Source organism: Stegodyphus dumicola, chromosome 5 (assembly GCF_044657685.1).
Source record: "Stegodyphus dumicola isolate Sdum_Otavi_A_Nest chromosome 5, ASM4465768v1".
NCBI lineage: Eukaryota > Metazoa > Arthropoda > Arachnida > Araneae > Eresidae > Stegodyphus > Stegodyphus dumicola.
In genome coordinates, this window is record NC_140772.1 from 234,190,500 (window position 1) to 234,211,323 (window position 20,824).

Below are 20,824 nucleotides of genomic sequence, written 5' to 3' on the forward strand. Positions count from 1 at the left end.
GACTGCGAGTTCGAATTGCAGGGAAAAACTTTTCAGTTTTCCTCTCCCAATTTGACAATTATTAACTTTGTTTACCTGAAATTACAGATTTTGGATAATTTTATTTGTTTACTAAATGTCATTGCTCGTGCTTTCATTCAAGTACTTAACAAAAATTTATCTGAATATGCTTCATATTTTATGTATAGTTTTGAAATATCTTGAAATGCAAGTTTTAATGATTTCACAATATGTAATACCGAATGTGCATCTACCATTTATTAACATCTTTATTTCGCTCCCAGGTATTGATTTATGTTTCTTCTCGTGTACCATTTATTTTATTATTTTATTGCCGCACTCTTAGTAGATTATCTTACAAGTAATTTCATCAGAGCCGTTCCTAAGCCATTGGCTGCCCGCGTACTTTCCTAAAATTGCCGCCTCCAAATTAAAAAAAAAAAGTGCTCAATGATTAATAGCATTTTTATTTCATACTTACTAAGTACTTATATATCACAAACTAAATACCAAGTTTGTCATTTAGTTTGTTTAGTCTAAATACCAAGTCTTGTTAGTCTAAATACCATGTCAAGTTTAGTCTAAATACCAAGTTTGGTGCCATTTCAGTTCATATGACAAGTTACGATATTACATATTTAGGCGAGGTATCGCGAGAGTCCAGCCGCCCCTGATTTTGTCCTCCGGCGTACTTTTACCTCTGCAGCCTCGCTAGGAACGGCCCTGAATTTCATGTTAAATATAGGGTGATCTTTTTTAAAGTGACAGTGTTTGGAGCGCCCTAAAGCGCGATCTAATAGCCGAAATGGCACCAAACTTGGTATTTAGACTAATCAAGAATAGGACATCAAGACATACAATCGTACAGTTAAATTATTAATGTTTATTTACTACATTAACTTCCCCGGTGAGGATGACTCTATCATCAGTGAAGTTTTGGCGCAACAGCTGCTTTACCTTATTACTAATGTGTGGCGGAGCACGATCCTGCATAAAGATTGTCTGTTGGAGACGGTTTCTTTGCTGAAGTTGTGGAACAACAATCGTTTGCAGCATTTCATGGTACCTTTCTTCATTTATGGTGCACGTTTCGGGTCCTGTCGGAGTGATGGTCTCAAAAAAGAATGGCCCAATTACAAATTCGGCTGTAAAACCACACCAAACAGTGACCTTTGGGGAATTTAATAAGATATCGTGCACGGTGTGGGCTGCTCAGAAGCCCAAATTCGGCTATATTGTGTGTTTACCGACCCATTGAGATAAAAATGGCACTCATCTCCCCACAGAATGTGCCATGGGAAAGCATCATCAATTTCTACCCTGGCAAGAAACGATAGACCGAATGTCACTCGCTTATCATAATCACTTGGTTTCAGTACGTGCAAGCGGCTGATTTTGTAGGGGTAAAATCCAAAATTCTCCATACCGTGGAAAAATTCATGTCCACTTGTCGAGCTACACCTCGGGCGCTGCTAGTACTAGCAATGGTTCCCTGCGATCCTTCGACAATTGCAGTTGCCACGTCAGTTATTACATCTTCTGATACTGGTTTGCGTCCTCTCCCAGCGCGAATGGTCAGTGACCCCGTTTCATCAAACTTCTTAATCATTTTCTTTTAAGACCATTCAGCGATAAAGGTCCCTTTCGTAATTTTTTTCTGGTTCGAGAGTCGCGAAGACCTGCGGATGCATTACATTGATTCATGTAATACAGCTTTACCAGTAACGCACGTTCCGGTAACGTGAGAGGTTACAGCAGCACCCCAAAATGCCCTAGCGACGATTTTTAGAACTAAAAGTTTTTTTCACGGAATCATTTTCCCCATGTCTTGATTAGTCTAAATACCAAGTTTGGTGCCATTTCGGCTATTAGATCACGCTACAGGGCGCTCCAAACACTGTCACTTTAAAAATGATCACCCTGTACGTTTTTAATCTTGAAAAGATATCATCTCCTGATTATATATATTAAATTTTAGAGTGATATTATATTTTAAAACATAATGGTTTTCAGAAAAAAGAAAAAAAAAAAAAAAAAAACCTCTCAAAAATAAATTCCAATTCATATTAGTACCTAGTAAATATTTTTAATTATTAAATCTTATTAATTTTTTTTTCATAACTAGCTTGACATACAGCAGAACAAGAGCGTAACAAGAGACATATGTAGTGTTTGATAACTAAGTTCACAGTTAATCTAAATCCTACTATCAACTAAATATTTATGTATTTCTTTTTATTCGATATTATAAATTGATTAACTCTTAATTCCCTTATTCAGCAAATCATTAAAGATGTAGTTTTGTTTTCAAGTGAAACTAATTTTGTTTTTTTGGTATGAATAAAATTAAATTTCTAGCATACTAATATCCATCTCTCACACACTTTTTGAAAAAGCATGTTTATTCACATCATATAACCTTTTGGTTGTATTATTTCTCTACATATTTTTAAAATTTTGCTTAATTTGAAATAAATTTATTAAACTTCGTCTTCAGATTTTAATGTTTTCATATAATTTTACCAATACTTGTTAACACATTTGTTTAAAATTACTAATCAATTATTGATAATTATGTACATTCTTATATTATTTTTAATTATTAAATGATACAGTTCTGGACTTTTTAATTTTTCTATTTCAACATTTATTAATTTGCTAACCAACAGATGGCAGCACGAACAAGAAATAAAAATTCTCAACCCTTTTTATTATTTCGACTGTTTAGCGACGCTATTTTGCCTTTAATCACGCAAAATCACCTAAAACTGCTGATCGCTGTAATGATTCATGAAGATGAACGGTTACCAAATACATTTAAAACTTAATTACTTAAATTTTTAAGTAAAATTAAAATTATTATTAAATTTTAATTCAGTAATCCTTTTAGAACCCTACCGAAATGAAGTCTTACAAAGGGTAAAAATATAAAAGACATGTACTTAGGATAAAAATCTTTTGCATGTAACGATACGTGATAGTAATGATCCACATATAAGTTTTGATTTTAAATGAAGACAACAGAAATAAAAACATAAAACTTAACGAAAATTTAGTGACTTTTATATTTCAATATTATTAAGTGATGAATCTGCAGATCCCATGTGGTCTAGTGGTTAGGATTCCTGGCTTTCACCCAGGCGGCCCGGGTTCGATTCCCGGCATGGGAAGGCTTTTATTTTCTTTCATTTAAAAAAAATAATTAATGTCTTTTATATATGAAATATGAATGTCATGGCAAATCTATAACAATTCTATAAATAACGGCGTACAGGTAAATCTCGCATAGCACTGTTCCTGGAAAATGCCCTATTATTCAAATTCATGTTCCGGGAACCAGAAAACTAGCACTGAGACTCAAAAAATAAAAACCGCAATATTTCAGATTTTATATTACGTCGAAAGGAGCGTTTTTTAACGTTTTGTGTGTTACCTTTACGTATTAAATGTCATGTTCTTCGCACTTAAACCATAAAATTCAATTCAACAGCAGTATCACAAAATATTTAAAAGAGCATATCTTTGGAATTTTCGATACATAGTCTGGAGTACTGGATATAAAAATGATTCCCCCCGATCAGTGTTGCCATTGTTCGCTTTGAAATCATCGAGTTTCTTAATCACAAACTCATAAATGCTTTACAAAATATGAAATAGATAATAAACAAATTCGAAATTTCAAATTTGGGCTTCCAGATGCCCATATTCAGGTGGAGACGCATGTTCTTCAAAATTGGATGGCACTAGGTACGGTCGTTTTACCACAATGCGAGAAACATACCTACATTCATGCAGATTCTTCATTATTTAATTTCTTTAAATATAATACAGGGCTCTAATTTTGGGTGGCAACAATTTGAAAAGTGATTCATCGCTTATAGTGAATCAACGCAAAATGCCAAAACGAAATTAATAGCCCTTCTGGGCTAGTAACTTTTGTGCTAATAAAACAAGTTGATAAAATGAAAAATAATATGAAAACATTCCATTTTAACTCAGAGATATTTACTTATTATTAAAACTTAAATAGTAATTTGTCAGAAGTATTAGATATTAATATGTATATAACTTTTTCGTCATCAGTACAAATTGTCATTCCTACGTTATCGAAATAGATAAGGTCTAAACGCTGTTACTAGATCAGTTAAGGGAACGCACGCAAGGCGCATAGATTTTCTCGTTGATTGCTATGAAATCTATGATACGAATTTAATTTACACAGACCACATTGCCAATTATTACATATTTTTTCTGAAATGAACGTATACACATTCTGGAACACAATAGTTCCACAATCTAGCATCACATCAAGTAAAAACACGCTATGAACTATCAATATTTTTAATGAAAAAGAAATAGCTGAAATCGCCAACCATTAGCATAAAAAATAATTTATTTCCAAAGGTTTCTTGAAACGTCTTACAATGATTCGGGGGGGGAGGAGTGGAAGGTCAGTGCTAAAAATACCTTCCATTAAAGAAGAATTGCGTGAACAAGGTCAAGAAAGGTCAGGGTGAAGGAGACTTGTGGTCACATTAAATGTTTGATGCGACGTGTATTTAACATTCGTGCGCCATTTACATCCACATCACAATATGACATCTCTATAGCGTTGTATCGTGGTCACAAATGCAATGTGACGAAAACGCAACATTGGAACATCCCTGTAGCGTCACAGCAATTAAGTGTACTATATGGGGCAGTTCAGAGCTCAAATCCTACCATACTGGAATATCTCGACTTTGCGTGTGCGCTGCTTAGACATTTGGTACAACCTATGTCCAGTCATCTAGCAAGAACTTGTACCATCCATGCCATAGCGAATTGCAGCTGTTCTGCAGGCCAAAAGTCGCGCAACATGTTATTGAGCAGAATTATATTATTATTATTATAAGGGCACAGCCCCGATCCTCCTAGTCGGCACAAGCCGGCCGTATGAAAAAAAAAAAAAAAAAAAAAAAAAAAAAAAAAAGAAATATAAGGAAAAAAAAATATATATATATATATATATATAAAGTCTAAAATCTGAGTCTCAGTGCCGAATTCCAATTTTATCTTTCTTCGCCATTGTTGTTTCTGCAAAATCTTTCAAATTTGAATAATTTCTTTTAAAATCTTCCTTAAATTTCTTTCTATATTTCTCTTTTGCACTCCAGGTAAGCATACATCCATCGACGAAGTGTCTGGCGTCCCCAAACGTATTACAAATTAAGTATTTATCAATATTCTGTAGTTGGAACCGATTAAAATAAACCCGGAAACGCCCATGATTAGTCAGTACCTGATTTATTTAAATTTTAGTAGATTGCTGATTGGTGTTTCTTTGAAATGATATTTAGAAATACATAAATATAAAGCAACGGTAATGGAATTCATTGTTTTAGAAACTTTTCTAGTTTTATCAATAATTTCGGTTTTTTTTGAGACATCTATTGTTTTACTTGTATTATAAATCAGCGTAACTAAACATATTGTTCGTCAATTTTTTCCCCCCACTTATTTAGGCAGAGAAACGCCTTTTAAATTTTTGAATTCGTAAGGGAGGGGGGTTCTTTTACTTTTCGAACGGAGTTAGAAGAAAAAACTTAGCGCATTTATAGCTTTCCGATATACACAGGTTCGTGGTCTGTCAGATATTCTGTGCTTTAGGATTCATATTGTTAACGTGGTAATTGAGTGATGAGACCAGATGATGAGATTTCACAATTCGACTTATGAAGATTTCTCGATATGCCCTTGTAACAGTCTCATATTTTTCTACTCGTACCATTTCTCGCAAAGAAAAAGGAATGCAGAAAAATATACAGAAACTTTTGTTTCTGTATATCTGAAAAAAGTTGGTAAAAGCAGCTATTTTTTTTTCCTAACTTAAAAAAGAAAAAAAAAAAAAAAAGTATGAGTAATTTTTTTTATTTTTGAACTTTTTAATGCATTTTTTAACTTAAAACCCTTTCAACAAACGATAAATTTTTCTTCGTAATTCTTGGTCCCACCAGCGGCCGAGCGGTAAAGTCGCCGAACACTGGTAGTTCGGTTCGAGGTTCGTATCCCGCGAACGGGCTGGCTGCATGGGCGTTTTCGTGGTTTTTCCCATGTGTAACCTGTATACGAGCCAGTTTCCTTTAGAAAGTCCTCCACGAAGGCATTCCTTCCTTTTGGAAGACAGCCCTCGTGTGCTTTGCCATAATTGAATAATCCAATGCAATCCATCGTCATAATTCTTAGATTAGAATTTGAGATTGATTTTAAGTTCATGATGATAATAATAATAAAGATTAAAAGAAAATGCTTCGAGCAAAGAAGTAACTCTTTTTTTTTTTTTTTTTTTTTTTTCGGTAATCCATTTTGGTGTGGCTCAGAATTATTTTTTCCTTTTCTTTTACGCTTTTATTAGGCTAAAGTTATTAAGTGATTTAAAGTCTCTGAAGACTTTTGCTAACATTACTTGAAGATTAGCAAAACATGTTTCGCCGAAAGTACTATTTCGCTGAGAGTACAGTACAATTTCAATTATTCGAACTCCGACTATCCGAATCGCTGATTATCGGAATCGCTTTCAGAATTTAAGAAAAAAATTAAGACGTAAACGTAGTGTTGGACAATCAACGATTTCAGACATTAAAAGAAGCAAACCTACACTTTTAAACTTCGTGTCACTGCTTGAAAACGAAGATGGAAGTTCTTCAAGAATAATGCAGCGCCAAACAAAAATTTAGAAGATGTCGTTTTGAAGTTTTATGAGAAACCCAACTTCGGGTCCGATTTTTTATGATAAAGGTAAAATCTTGGCTGTCCATCCTTTAAAGGAAGTAACTCCTGGTTAAAGTGCAGGCACGGTGTCTGTCAAACAGACCGAGATGTTCAGCAAGCAATGACTTTCGGCCCTTGTAAATAATGTACTGTACTCTATAACATGTATGCAAAAGTGTTGCCTTTTCATTTTAATTAAGTAAAACCTCTTTTTCTTTAAAAATAGTTTTTTTTTCCTCCCATTTTCAACATACAGTAATTAATTAAAGTGTACGTAGACCTTTTCTTCGGAAAATAATCCAATTATCCGAATAGAATTCGGATAATTAGATTGGAGTTCTACTGTAATTTAACTATTGGGAATTTGATACCCGTTCGTCTCCTCGATAGATGGTGATATTTGTTTGACTGACTGTTGATTCTAATGAAAGCCCAAAAAATTAAGATGTTTCACAATATTACGAAAACAAAAACCAGGTAAAGTTCGAATAGGTACGTCACACAGTTTATAAAGTCTTCATCCTCATAAAATTAACGAAAAAATAATACGGATAACATACGATATTTGAACATCCGTATAATACGATATTAACAATCATGACTTTAATTAATGGTCTATAAGACCAAGGCAAAAGCTAATTTAGAATATATTAGGCTTACAGCATAATCAAACCCTGAAACTAACCGAATGAATTAACTGAAGACAAAAATACAATTTTCTAGTCAACGTTCTGCATTTAGTATGTCGTTCTGCATTCAGTATATACTCAAAAGGCTTAACGAGATTGCGAGATACCGGTTTTAATGAACGCAAATGACGAAGATCACATTTTTAATCCAGACTTTTTTAAATGGATAGCTTTCGAATTGAAGGTGAAAAGGCTAAACACGACTACTACCCCATTTTAGAGATGCATAATGATCCTTGTAATTAGTTTGAAGTGATTTGTCATTCTATCCTTATTATTTTGTATGTCAGGACTCTTTGGTGAAGCCTAGAAACGAGCACTCTAAAAGTTCCGTTTTATGGAGAATCCAATCCGGTATTTAATTAGCCCTAGACATGGGCTATATTGACGGTCTGAAACTCAGACTCACGCGGACCAAATGCACGATCTGAAAACAACTGACAGGCCGCAATACATAAATAAATAAATAAAAATTAAGGTTTTTTGTAAAAAAAACCTAAAGGGCGTTAGCCCAGAAAGGCTATTAATTTCGTTTTGTCATTTTGCGTTGATTCACTATAAACAGCAATTCACTTTTTAAATTGTTGCCATCAAATATTATTGCCCTGTATTATATTTAAAGAAAGTAAATAATAAAGAGTCTGCATAAATGTATGTTTCTCGCATTATGATAAAACAACGTTACCTAGAGCCATTCAATTTGGAATAACGTACGTCTCACTCGAATATCTGGAAGCCCAAATTTGGAATTTGTTTTATTATCTATTACTATTTCATATTTTGTAAAGCATTTATGAGGTTTCTGTGACGCATATAGACAATCATCATCCATAACCTTTTCTAGTTCGGAGGGGCACTGTAGAGACATTAGGTTATTTTCGAAGCAGGAGAGACGAAAACTGAGCAAAGCCCTCGCCGGGACTCGAACCTCGGACCTCTCGATACGCGCCAGGTTTGCTGACCATTACACCACGAAGGCATGCGTTAGAAATACCTTATAATACCTCAAGCTAACAAGCGATTATTCGCTTAGTAGTTCTTAAGATTCTTCACTTTTAACTGCAACTTAGAATTACACGGTGGAGAATCCTACAGCTTCCATTGGGAAAGCCTTGAAATAGAACATAGCCCAGCTAATGACGTGACAGTGTTTCCCGAGCACGACTACAGTTTTGAGAATTATTTTTGTATTCGAAAGCAATCAGTAAATGCACGCGGCACGAGACAGCTCTTGCCACAATTTCCTGCATAATTTAGTTAGCATTATTTTTAATGGAAATGTTAAATCTCAGTGGCACGGGAAAGGGTAAATAATGATCTTATCGACACTTCTTTCAAGAGGAATAATGACACATGAAAATAAAACAACAAAAGTTGTTTTTAATAACCAAGTCCTGATAATTCTGTATACTTATTTCCTTTTCCCTCCAGGAGAGGCAAGAAAATAAGAGTTTGCTCCAACGCGTGATTAGAACTTTATGGCACTATGGCCAAACACGGACACCTGCTCAACTAGTATTACATATTGTTTCGCTACCTTCATTTGGCTAGGGTGTGTCTAAGTGGAAGGTTGGCAATGAAAGAAATTTTGTTCTTTTGTAACACTGCATGCGGTGTGTTGATCGAGTTATTTTTGAACAGACGCTACTCCTTGAACTAGATATGAAGTTCGCCGATGTGAAACAAAAGAAATAATAAAGAGGTGTTGCCAAATTCGTTTAGGTTAAATCTGCTCGTATTTGTCGTTTAGTTTTTCTCTGCCATAATGCGACCAGATGTACCGAATGGAACCGAAATATAATTTGTGAAATAAGTTATCAAAATATAAATACTATGTATAAATATTATTAAACTATATATATTATTAAACTATATTACTATAAATATTATTAAACTATATATATTATTAAACTATATTTACTATAAATATTATTAAACAATAAACACTACAATATATTTAACTAATTTTCATATTTTTTTTACGTAAAGTTACTTGGTGACAAATTATTCAAAACTATAGTTTCAAATATTACATTAATACTATTTTATACACAATAATGCTATTATTTCAAACAACTGTCATAAGATATTAAATAATAATTTTTCCCCTCTCGCAGGTAACCAGCCTGTGGTTTTAAATGATTTTGCTTTACTTTAGAAGTAGCTGTTTTAAAGTACATGTTTATCAGTCAAATTATTTAATGAATGTGTAAGGTAAATTTTCTCCTTCTTTTCCATGCAATAATTAGAAAGTATATTCGCGATTCGAATACCGGGGACATCATTGCCTATTTCTTACGTCTGTTACATCGATAAACCTACTATCGATTCTACAGGTCGTGTCAATATCGTGTTCATTTGTTTTCAAATGTTCTGGTCTTGGAACTATTTAATTTTCTTAATTACAGTAGATAATTTTTGCCTCAATGAATAATTATAGCCTTGTAATAATATAATAAATATAGCCTAATTGATTGTTGGCTTTATGAATATGACTGTAGGTCATATTCTTTATTAAATAGTTCAAGACAGATTCCCAAAAAATTTCGGCCGAATTTAGAAGTAGTCGTCTATGGAAAGTTATGTCACCGACAATTTGAGTGATTTCGCCGTATTTACTACTGCATTACACACTCTATCGCTGAAGTTATTCCCAACGAGCGTAGTATCACACATTTGAAATAAGCAAATTTGTTCTGAAAATGAGAAACAATTTAGCGCATTTTACTCAATATATTTTCCACAGAATAATATTTTTTTAAAATCAGATTACTGTTCTTCATTATTATAAAACATTAATTATTATATTCAGACGTTCTTTCATGTAGTTTCATTTCATTTTTTTCCCGAATCTCAGAAAATCGCCTGTAATTTACGAAATGAATCGCTGAAATTTTTGACACAATAAACTTACGTAACTTATAAGTGATTCTGATTGCGCTGTCTTTTATATATTAAACAAGCATAATGTTCATAAAATACATAACCATATGCCAATGCGGTAAATTTCTTTAATTGCAAGTTGCGATCTTCAGTACTGCACGCCCAGGCTTATTATGACTGCACACCCCTCAACCGGAACGCCCAATATATCTTATGTTGCAGTAATAAATCTGCCACCCCAGACGGTATAGGAATTAGGGAAGCCTACAAAAGTATCGACGCATCATGTCACGAACAATTTCGGCAATCGAACATTCGTATATGCACAATGCGTATTACTGTATCATGCACTTATGCAAATTTTCACATTTTCCTGCCTTCCATTTTGTGGTTGCTATCGCAACTATTAGCAATTGCCCACCAATATAATATCTTGATTCAATGGTTGGAGCAACGAAGTAGTGTGAGATGGTAGGAACAGTATGTTGACGTTGGGATGATTCAAATCTTGTGGGTGACATGGAACATTATCTAATAGTAATAACACATTGAAGTTAAAAATTTCACGTCACGTTACATATGAGGAAAATTATCTTGTAAGTGAATTTATCGAGAATCGCACTCGAACTCAGGGGGGAAAAAATTAAAAAAAAAAAAAAAAAAAAAAAAAAAATCCGTCAGCAGTTTTATTCGTTCGTGAACCCATTATTGAGCAAATACCGTTAGTTCGTGCTATTTTTCAATTGAATGAAACCGTCATTTTCGATATTAGCAATAAATAATAAATATTTTTTGTTAAAAGGGTTTAATTTAACTTATTGAGCATCTACTGTTATTTTGATATGAGTTTTTTTTTTAATAGATGTTGACAGTATTAACATCATTCATATGCTGTCTCACTTCCGTGATGCATTTTCAACGGAAGGTAACTTCGTTCCAAGCTTAATGACAGTTCACTAAATGCTTTATGTTTTTTACGATCACATTTCAAACAAATGCAGTTAAAAAATTATATTTTTCTGTTAATAGACTACACAACAAGGTTTTTATGTGATATTTACTCTTCTTGATAATAATAACAGTATATTTGTTGTTCTTTAATTGTATTGTAATACTGAAATCGTTTATTTCTTAAACCATAATTTTTGTTTCTAATACTATAAGTTTACTTTACTGCTCCTTTTAATAACGTTTGTTCCTTTATTTTATATTTTTACATAACAGAATACATTTTTACTTCCTTGCACGAAGTAAACAGGAAGTATTGTCATCGCGAAAAATTTCGGGTATCATATTTCAACAAAAGTATCCAATTTAACTATGTTTTTGTGTGACATCTGCACGTAAAGACAGAATAAAGGACTCGTTTTCTACAAAAAAAAAAAAAAAAAAAAAAATTATAAAACTGATTTAGAACGGATTCTGAGGACATTTTTTGTGGCGTCTGTGCGTACGTTCTTATCTCAAAATCAAGTCAACTCAAAAACGAGTAGCCTCAGAACGTTGAAATTTTGTATATAGGACTGCGATAACATGCACATGTGCACCTCTTATTTAGGTTACTTAAATTTTAAATTAAAGTTCATTTCCTGTCAAATTCTTAACTTCAACTTACTACTTCCGGCCAGAACGTAGTTTTGGAATCATTTTGAATACTAAATGAGGATGAGCGGTATTTAAACCGCGAAGTCTACTTGCAGAGTTAGAGAGAATCAGAGTTTCTGATTTGCGCGCGTTTCCCTTTTGGCTACTCTCTCTCTCAAAGCTGTTATTACGTTCGGCCGTACTCAGGCCCTTGATAAGCTTCGTAGTCAAATAGAGTTAAGGGGCCAACTCGATTAGAATCTCGATACCTTCGACTATATTTCTTTTAGTTAATCTTAGTTTTAGTTTATTTCTTAGTCTCTTAAGTTCAAGCCCAAGTGTCGGCTTTGATTGTACACTCCAAGATGGAGTTTTGTTAAATCTTATTGGAATAATAAAGGGTTAGTTAGTTAGTTACCCATCTTTCTTGCTGTTTCTTGTTACACGAACTTAAGGGATTATTCGCTAACTAGTTCTTAAGATTCGTCACTTTCTACAGCAACTGAGTGAGAATACACTAGTGACAGTACACTAGTGAGAATCCTACAATATATCACTCTGCTCCGTGAGCTCAGTTTCTTTATACTTACATGTTTGTAAATTGTGCATCTTTTTTTTAAAAAGGATTGAATTGCGTCATTCTTCTCTTCCGCTTAAGGTTGTAGAGACATTAGGTATTTTTTGGAAGCAGGTAAGATGAAAAATATGCAACGCCTTCGCCGGGAATCGAACCGCGGACCTCTCAATGATGCGCTCAGCGTGCAGACTGCTACACCACGAAGGCTCGCTAAGAAGGCGGGAGAAATACCTTATAAGGTTTTTATGTCTTTTCTTAACCTGCATGTTGTCAACAATTTAAAAATTGTTTAAGTGCGGGTTAAGCCTAGTTCTTTTTAGAATAACAGCCACATTTGTTTACATTTGAAACTTAGCAGAATAGTGGACCTGTTGCCAATCTAGAGAAAATAAGCTTAGCAGCAACAAAGTAACGTCTTAAATTATGCTTAATTCATTCTATAATTATCATATAAATTATCCGATATATTGACTCAGTATAGCGTCCACAACAAATTAAGTCAGTTTCTAAGCCTCCAGTGTCTTTTTGCCGAGCGAGACCAAAAGTAAACTTTCAGTTTTGTGGACCGAAAAACCTGCCTTCATGCCCGCTGACCGAATGGCTTGTTTTTGAGTAGAAACTGTAATTTTAATTGCAGTTTTTTTTTAAATCGTCGGAACTGTATTTAGTGTTTTACGTTTTTCTATATCTTTCAATTTTTAGTATAGATATTTTAAGTTTTTATGTATTTTTGCCCTATCGCGAAGTTAAAACTGAATTAATTGAATGAGAAATGTATCTCTAATGAAGCTCGAGGAAATAAGTTTAAATGAAAGCCAGAAAAAAATGCGTATAATTTAATATTACGTACAAGGAGGTCATGTACGTAATATTAAATTATACAAGAGGTCATGTGGTGTAAACATCAGATTTTTTGTATAAAACATGGTAAAGAAAGAACTGCATTTGAATTGTTCCTAATACCAATATTGATACCAGCAAGTGTTATACAGTCAAACAGCGACTTGAAAAATTATTCGAAGCATAATCTCATTTCTTCAAACAATTAATACTCTAAGGGTAGCCCTCGTCACTTACTGGCTCCAAACCACAATTAACGAACTTTTATACCTTCTGGAAGAAAACTTATAAACTAGAATTAAAAATAATTAAACTCTAATAAACAGAAAAGTTGACTTCTGACCCATTTATCATTAAAAACTTTGTTACTAATACTTATCTGTACTTAAGGAGCATTTCGGAAGATAATGTTAATACAATATTTCAGTAAATCATATTCAGTGATATCAGATTGTATATGTAAGATTCTCACTAGTGTATTTCTCAGTTACTCTAGAAAGTGACGAATCTTAAGAACTAGTTAGCGAATAATCGCTTAAGTTCGTGTAACAAGAAACAGCAAGATGGAAGGGTAACTAACCCTTTATTATTCCAATAAGATTTAACAAAACTCCGTCTTGGAGTGTACAATAAAAGCCGACACTAGGGCTTGAACTTAAGAGACTAAAAATTAAACTAAAACTAAGATTAACTAAAGAGATACAGCCGAAGCTATCAAGATTCTAATCGAGTTGGCCCCTTAACTCTATTTGACTACGAAGCTTATCAAGGGCTTGAGTACGGCCGACCGTAATAACAGCTTTGAGAGAGAGAGAGTAGCCAAAAGGCAGGCACGCACAAATCAGAAACTCTGGTTCTCTCTAACTCTGCAAGTAGACCTCGCGGTTTAAATACCGCTCCTCCTTATTAAGTATTCAGAATGGTTCCAAAACTACGTTCTGGCCGGAAGTAATAGGTTGAAGTTAAGAATTTGACAGGAAAGGAACTTTAACTTAAAATTTAACCGTTAATCAAATTAACATAATTCTTACAAGATAATTAGCCTTCGTCAAAATATCTTCTTTCGTAAGGTAAGCTTTCAACCGAGTGTTTACGTTACACAGTACTTTCAAAAGGTAAGTCATTTAAATTTCTTCAGATGATTAAATTTCATCGGCGATTTCCTAGCTACGAAACAAAGGTAGAATGAAGTTCCAGAAATTCTTTGGCAGTCCAGCTTTTCGGGGATATCGCGAGTTTCTTTAGACCTATGACATTACAAAAAACATTCGATTTCGACTTATTCGATTTTACAAAAAACATTTTCACGACCGCCTGGCGCCGGGTGCTAACAAAATTCATTTAAACTAAATCCAGGAATATTTACAGACATTTTTTGGAACATATCTTTTCTGTGCGAAGGAACAGGAAACCGGAGTGAATTTAGTTTCAAACAAACGTTTGATTTCTGATTTGAAGACCAAATCACGTCGACCAGTTAACAAACCATCGGAAAATAATTAAACTTTGATAAACAAAAAAACCTGAATTCTGGCCCATTAATCAATAAAAACATTGTTACTGATTCTTATCTGTGCTTAACGAGTACTCCGGAAAGTAACGCATTCAGTACGGAAGGGTGTCTTGCACGGCGGGAAAAAAAATTTCGGAAATTGAATCGAACTGGGAGCAAAGATTTATGACTCACAGACGAACGGGTTTTCTGCAATTAGTAGTTCGGCATCCATATCAATTAAGCAAGTTCGATAATTATCACGTCAGATATCAGACTGTGTTCCAAATGAAAATGAGCAGCACGTTTACGGCCGAAAGTGAAATGGAACTCTATTAGATTTGGAGTTGCTCTATCAAACTCGCGTCTTTTAAATAAACATTTCTTTCAGAAGGTATAGTTATTACCCCGATACCTGCTTTCTTTATTGTTCGCCGGCATTTTGCATCGAATCACTTTTCAAACTGATGCTACCAAATAATATCACTCTGTGTTATATTTAAAGAAACTAAATAATGAAGAATTTGCAATGAATGCATGTTTCTAGCACTGTGAAGAAACAATGGTACCTAGAGCCATCTAATTTTGAATAACGTAGTCCTCCAAACGAACATAGTCACTTGGAAGCCCGAATTTCGAATTTGCTTTATTATCTACTAGCAGCTGCGCTGCCAGCCTTCGTGTGGCTTTTAAATGTATCGGAAAAAGGCCTGAAGGGAACACCAAACGTTAAATTTAAAAGCTGCGCAGAATTTTACTCTGCAGAACAGCTTCATAAAAAAATACCCACAAATTAAAAAAATGCATAACATGCAACAAAATTACAATATGAAATAAGCAATATCCCTTAATATAAATATTCATTATCCTAATAAATAAATTAACCAACTTCCCGTTGCCTTCTTTCAACAAACGTCTAGTATCCAAGAGAAACATTAAATTTAAGAACTGCGTAGAATTATCGCCCTCATTTTTCCAAGTGGCAACAGTGCTGATTTTCAACAGTCAGCAGTCCAGTATACAATTGAATGAAAAACTGTTGCCAGAAACCACATTTCTAAAAAAAAAGAAACTATTCAAAATGATGCGATAAAATCGAAAAGATTAAATAAAAAAATTGGATTGGAATTTTAAAACAATCGCTTCGAGGTGCACTGGCTCTTGTCTAGATGCACCTATATACCAAATTTCGTGGCCCTGGATCTTTTAGCTTATGCGCAGCACGAATGAAAAGACACACAGACTCTTTCTTTTATTATATGTAGAGATTTCAAATTTTGTCAAACTTTAACGAATTTTTGATTAACAAATTCAACGATTTTAAAGGGAGTCATGGCAACACATTACGGGGAAAAGCACTTTTATCTCCAGTTCGGAAATTCTAAAGATATACTGTTTTTAAATATTTTATGATACTGCTGTTGATTTGAATTTTATGTGTTTTAAGTGCGAAGAACATAATATTTAATAAATAACAGTAATACACAAAATGGAAAAAAAAAAAAAAAAAAAAAAAAAAAAAAAAAAAAAAAAAAAGAGCCTTTTGGGCGTAATATAAAATCTGAAAGTTTTCCGAAAGCCAATTTTTTTAGTATGTGTTTGAAAGTATTTCGATTATATTTGCAAATGATAATATCAAGAGCAGCTGAATAATTAATTACATTCAACTAGTAGTAAGGGGAGATCGCTGGGAAGTAATTATAAGAACTGAATGTCTTACCTGGCAATCAGTGAAGGGGTCTGCATAGAGGCCAGGTCCCGGTTGTGCTCCGCAATCGAAATCTGTTTGCGGTATGTATGTGTAAACGGGGTAATCCTCCCCTGGTACTCCTTTTCGGGCAAAAGCGGTATACCGACTCACGGGCTTCTTCCTGCGCCTTCCACGGGTAACGTACTGGTAGTCGTCGTCGTCATCATCTTCCTTGCTGTACCGGTTAGCCTGAAACAGAACAAACGTCTGCTTTTATTTGGGAGCTAGGACATGATACTTCCGAAAGGGAAATCAGATTCAAAATGCGCAACAAATGGAAACGAAAATAAATATCTCTAAATTGATTTCATAGTCTCTGTTTGTAAACTTATGTGAAACATTATAAGGTTTTTCTCTCGTCTTCTTAGCATGTCTTCGAAGTGTAACGGTTAGCGCATTCGGCTCGTATTCCAGATGTCCGAGGTTCGAGTCCTGTAGAGGGCATTGCCCATGTTTCGCATATCCCGTGTAAAAAATACCTAATGTCTCTACAGTGGCGCCGCAAACTAAAAAAAGGTAAAGGAGGATGATTCTCCACCTCCAGGATTTGGTGATTGGGTTCCCTAATCACCAGTCGCCCTTTAAAAGAAGCAGTATATAAAGTATTTCTCTCACTTTCTTAGCAAGCCTTCGTGGTGTAATGGTTACATTGTAACTATGTAATTCTGAAATAAATCATTCAATTGTTCTGAAATTTCAATCATTTTCTATTCCGTACATAATCTTCCTATGTACCAATTTCTGTATCCTTCGGACAAATCCTTCTTGGTGCGTCGATTTTTTTGTTATAGAGTGTAGAACTAGCATTGGCAAAGATGAGGTAAAAGTGATTTAAAAAATGAGCATTTAAATCATATTTTATTTTATATTTTGCTTTAACATGCTAGCACGCCTCTGATTGTTACGGTAGAAAACAGTGGAGCTAGGTTCACAAGTCCCGAAAAAAATTGGTTCACGAACAAATTTTCCAGAGAAAAATTATTTTGGATTACGAACGATGCCTTGAGATACGAAAACGTAAGATGGCGACGAATGAGTCTCCCAGATGTAGTGGAAGAAATGTCTTCTTTTCAAATTTCAAATAGATTTTTGATCCTCGAAAGAATAAATTAAACACTGTGCAAAATGGAGTAAGTTTCAAAGGTTCATAAAACAGTATCACCCTCATAAAGCAGCAACAAGCCGTAGCATATTTGTAGTCGCCGTATCTTGCTTGAAGGAAATTTTATAACACAAAGAAAGAAACAAATCCCTGTGGGCAAATCTTTGGTGAGGCAAAGGCTCAGTGATTCTTAAGTAGAGGTGAGCGGGGTAATGAGAAAGATAAAAACCTCAGAAAGCCAGCAGCTATTCTGATATTTGTAAGGAATAGGATTTTCTTTTAACATTTTATAACTTTGACTTCTTCAGCGTTTTCTACGAAACTTTCCTTCGGAGATATACGGTAAACATTAATTCATGTATGTTCAGTTATTGTGTATGTGTAAGTGTTAACAAACTCCATTGGTTCGGCATTAGAAAGCATTCTTTTCTAAGCAATCATTTGGGTTTCGGGAACAAATAACTTCATTTTACATTTATTAGTAGGAGAAAATAATTTCGGTTTACGAATATTTCGGATGACGAACTGTCTTCAGCAATGAATTAAGTCGGGTCATTGCACATTTTCAGTATTACTGATATTTATAAGTACCATATTTGACGGCATATAACATAAGACGCACTGGCATATAAGACGCACCCTTATTTAGAAGGGCCACACACAAGGGAAAAAAATTTCAATAGTCCACAATAACTTAAAATGTGGTTTCTTTTAGTTCTCACGTTTCGTTGCCTATCATGAAATTAGACTTTAATCACTTTCAAAACCATAAAAATACTTTTCACTATCATCATCATCGAAAATGAAAATACCGTCATCACTACTGTTTCCGTCATCGCTAGTACTATCACCTTCTTCGAATAATGCGTCGTCTTCTGTTCCATCAAGAGTATTACTGATTCCGCACTTCTTGAAGGACTTAACAGTTACTTCAGCCTTTACGTCCTCCCAAGACCTTTTTACCCACTTGCACACTTGTGAAATAGAGAGTCGCTTCATTCTACTATTCTTCATTCCGCTATTCTTCATTCTGAGGGTGTGAGGGCGTGATGTGGCTCTCCTATCTATTTGTTCCATCGTTCTCGCACTTTTTCCTTTAATGTCTTATTCACCGATACATCTAAAGGCTGCAATTGGCTAGTCAGTCCACCAGGAATGACAGCTATCTGGTTTTTTTTAATTCTCTCGCTTTATTCTTTATGGTTTCAGTTCTATGGGCGCTAAACTGATCCAAAACCAAAAGAAAGGGTTTTCTTAAGAGTCCACCAGGTCGCCTCGCCCATACCTTCTGTAACTACAGTTTCATTCCAGCTTCGTCCATCCAGCTTTTCGGATGAACAGGAATAATTACACCCGTTGGACGCTCCATAGACGTAATGTGACCATCGAACCTGTTCGAACTTCGACATCAGCTTCGAGCTTTGGCGCTTTCTGGCGACAGATATTTCACGCAAGTGCAAAATAATTATGGCAGATGTAGAAAAAGTTATGTGTGTCTAGACCTTTATCCGGGCTAAAAATAGCATTCAGTATTGAAAGTTCACCTGTGTCCTTCACGTATAAGACGCAGGTAACTTTTTTGAGACTAAATTTAGGAAAAAGGTGCGTCTTATATGCCGTCAAATACAGTATTTTACCCTGATACGCGACTGTTATTGATTGCCATGACAGGGCATCATGGATAATTGGGACGCCATTGTAAAGATATGAGCACCATTTTCCAAGTGGGTAACTTTTCATTGAGACAGAAACCTTGCCTTATTAATCAGAGAAGCAAACTATAATCCTACCTGCATAGTAGCGTCGCCATCATGAAGATATCAACACCTTTACGAAATTTTCTTCAAATAAAAAAAAGTTTCTTGAAAAGGGGGCTAGTTCCGTGAACAGTTGCTGACATTCCATACATTTTTTGACGTCTTTGTGACGATGTTTGAAGCGGTCCCAATCGTGTGTAGTATTATTGGGTGGTGTGCTGCCCGACCGGTGTAGTGCTTAGAGTTGCTGACTGCCATGCTGAAGGACCCGGGTCCGAATCTCGGAGAAGGCACGGATGTTTGTAAACGTACAGTGTCGGTGCGGTATGGCGGCACTCTAAATATGCGGCGAGCCGAAAGTCCTCTCGTGTGATTTGGTGGAAGGGGGGTTTGCGGTGGGGGACCCTCGGACCCGTCCCCCCGGAGTGTTCGCCATCAAAACTGGGGCGGAACTGAGCAAAATTTCGCATTGTCACCTGAACGGTACTCAAGCTTGTTGACAACGGCAGGCGTAATCTAGCGCTCCTTGTCACGAAGAACGTGTGCTTGAACTGACTGCGTCAGACAAGTATCTAAGTATCAAAGAATCTGTATGTTGAAAAAAAAAATAAAGATAAAAATTCTGTTTTTTAGACAGAAACACAAACATAATATATATATATATATATATATATATATGAGTAAACAAAGAACAAGAAGCAGGAACGAATTGACATGGTTTAATGAAACTGGAGCAGCAGAAGATAAAACTAAAAATTTGTAGGAAAAGTGGAATATATTACGAGGAAATACTTTGCATGTTTCTTGTAAGATTTCTCAACGGAACACGTATAGCGATAAGACGCAGTATCATTCAGGTATCGGAATTTACTGAAATGAATCATTTTCTTTCATTGAAAAAGAGAAGATTTCAATCAGACAAGAAGTTTAGATTTTTTTTTTTTTTTTTTTAAAGTATTGATTTTTTCCTGTCTTCGTTAGAAGATCAGATAAAGTGAAAAATGACTGCCTTTTTCGAAGTAGCGATAGAAGGAAAATATATCAGACAGCAGTTGAATTTTAAGTTAAGATCCTATTTTAAATAAATTTAAACCAGGTTAGGAATGGCAGTTGTCGTTTTTAATCCTTAGTTAATCGCGTTGCTGCTTGTCGCGCAACAATTCGTGTGGGATCCCCCCCCCCCCCCCAAAAAAAAGAAAAGCTGAAAGTTTTCAAATTTTAAATTACGTCTAGAGCGGCGATTTTTTACCGTTTTGTGTGTCATCTTTATTTATTAAATACTAGTAACTTCGCTGCCAGCCTTCGTCTGGCTTTTAAATGTACCGGAAAAATGGCTGAAGGAAACACCAAACGTTAAATTTAAAAACAGCGTAGAATTTTACTCTGCAGAACAACTTCAT

The 20,824-nt window shown here is 34.7% G+C and overlaps 1 protein-coding gene and 1 non-coding gene across 4 annotated transcripts in view; one reads left to right on the forward strand and one right to left on the reverse strand.

Moving 5' to 3' along the window:
- LOC118185111 (uncharacterized) overlaps window positions 1-20,824 on the reverse strand; it is a 243,667-nt gene that overhangs the window by 4,352 nt on the left and 218,491 nt on the right. For all 3 annotated transcript variants that reach the window (XM_035354918.2, XM_035354915.2, XM_085817782.1), the window contains exon 6: window positions 16,536-16,754. In XM_035354918.2, coding sequence (XP_035210809.1) covers window positions 16,536-16,754 — 219 coding nt within the window. The remainder of the gene's footprint in view (window positions 1-16,535; window positions 16,755-20,824) is intronic.
- Window positions 3,099-3,170, forward strand: TRNAE-UUC (transfer RNA glutamic acid (anticodon UUC)). Its single transcript has one exon. It is a non-coding gene; the product is annotated as a tRNA-Glu (tRNA).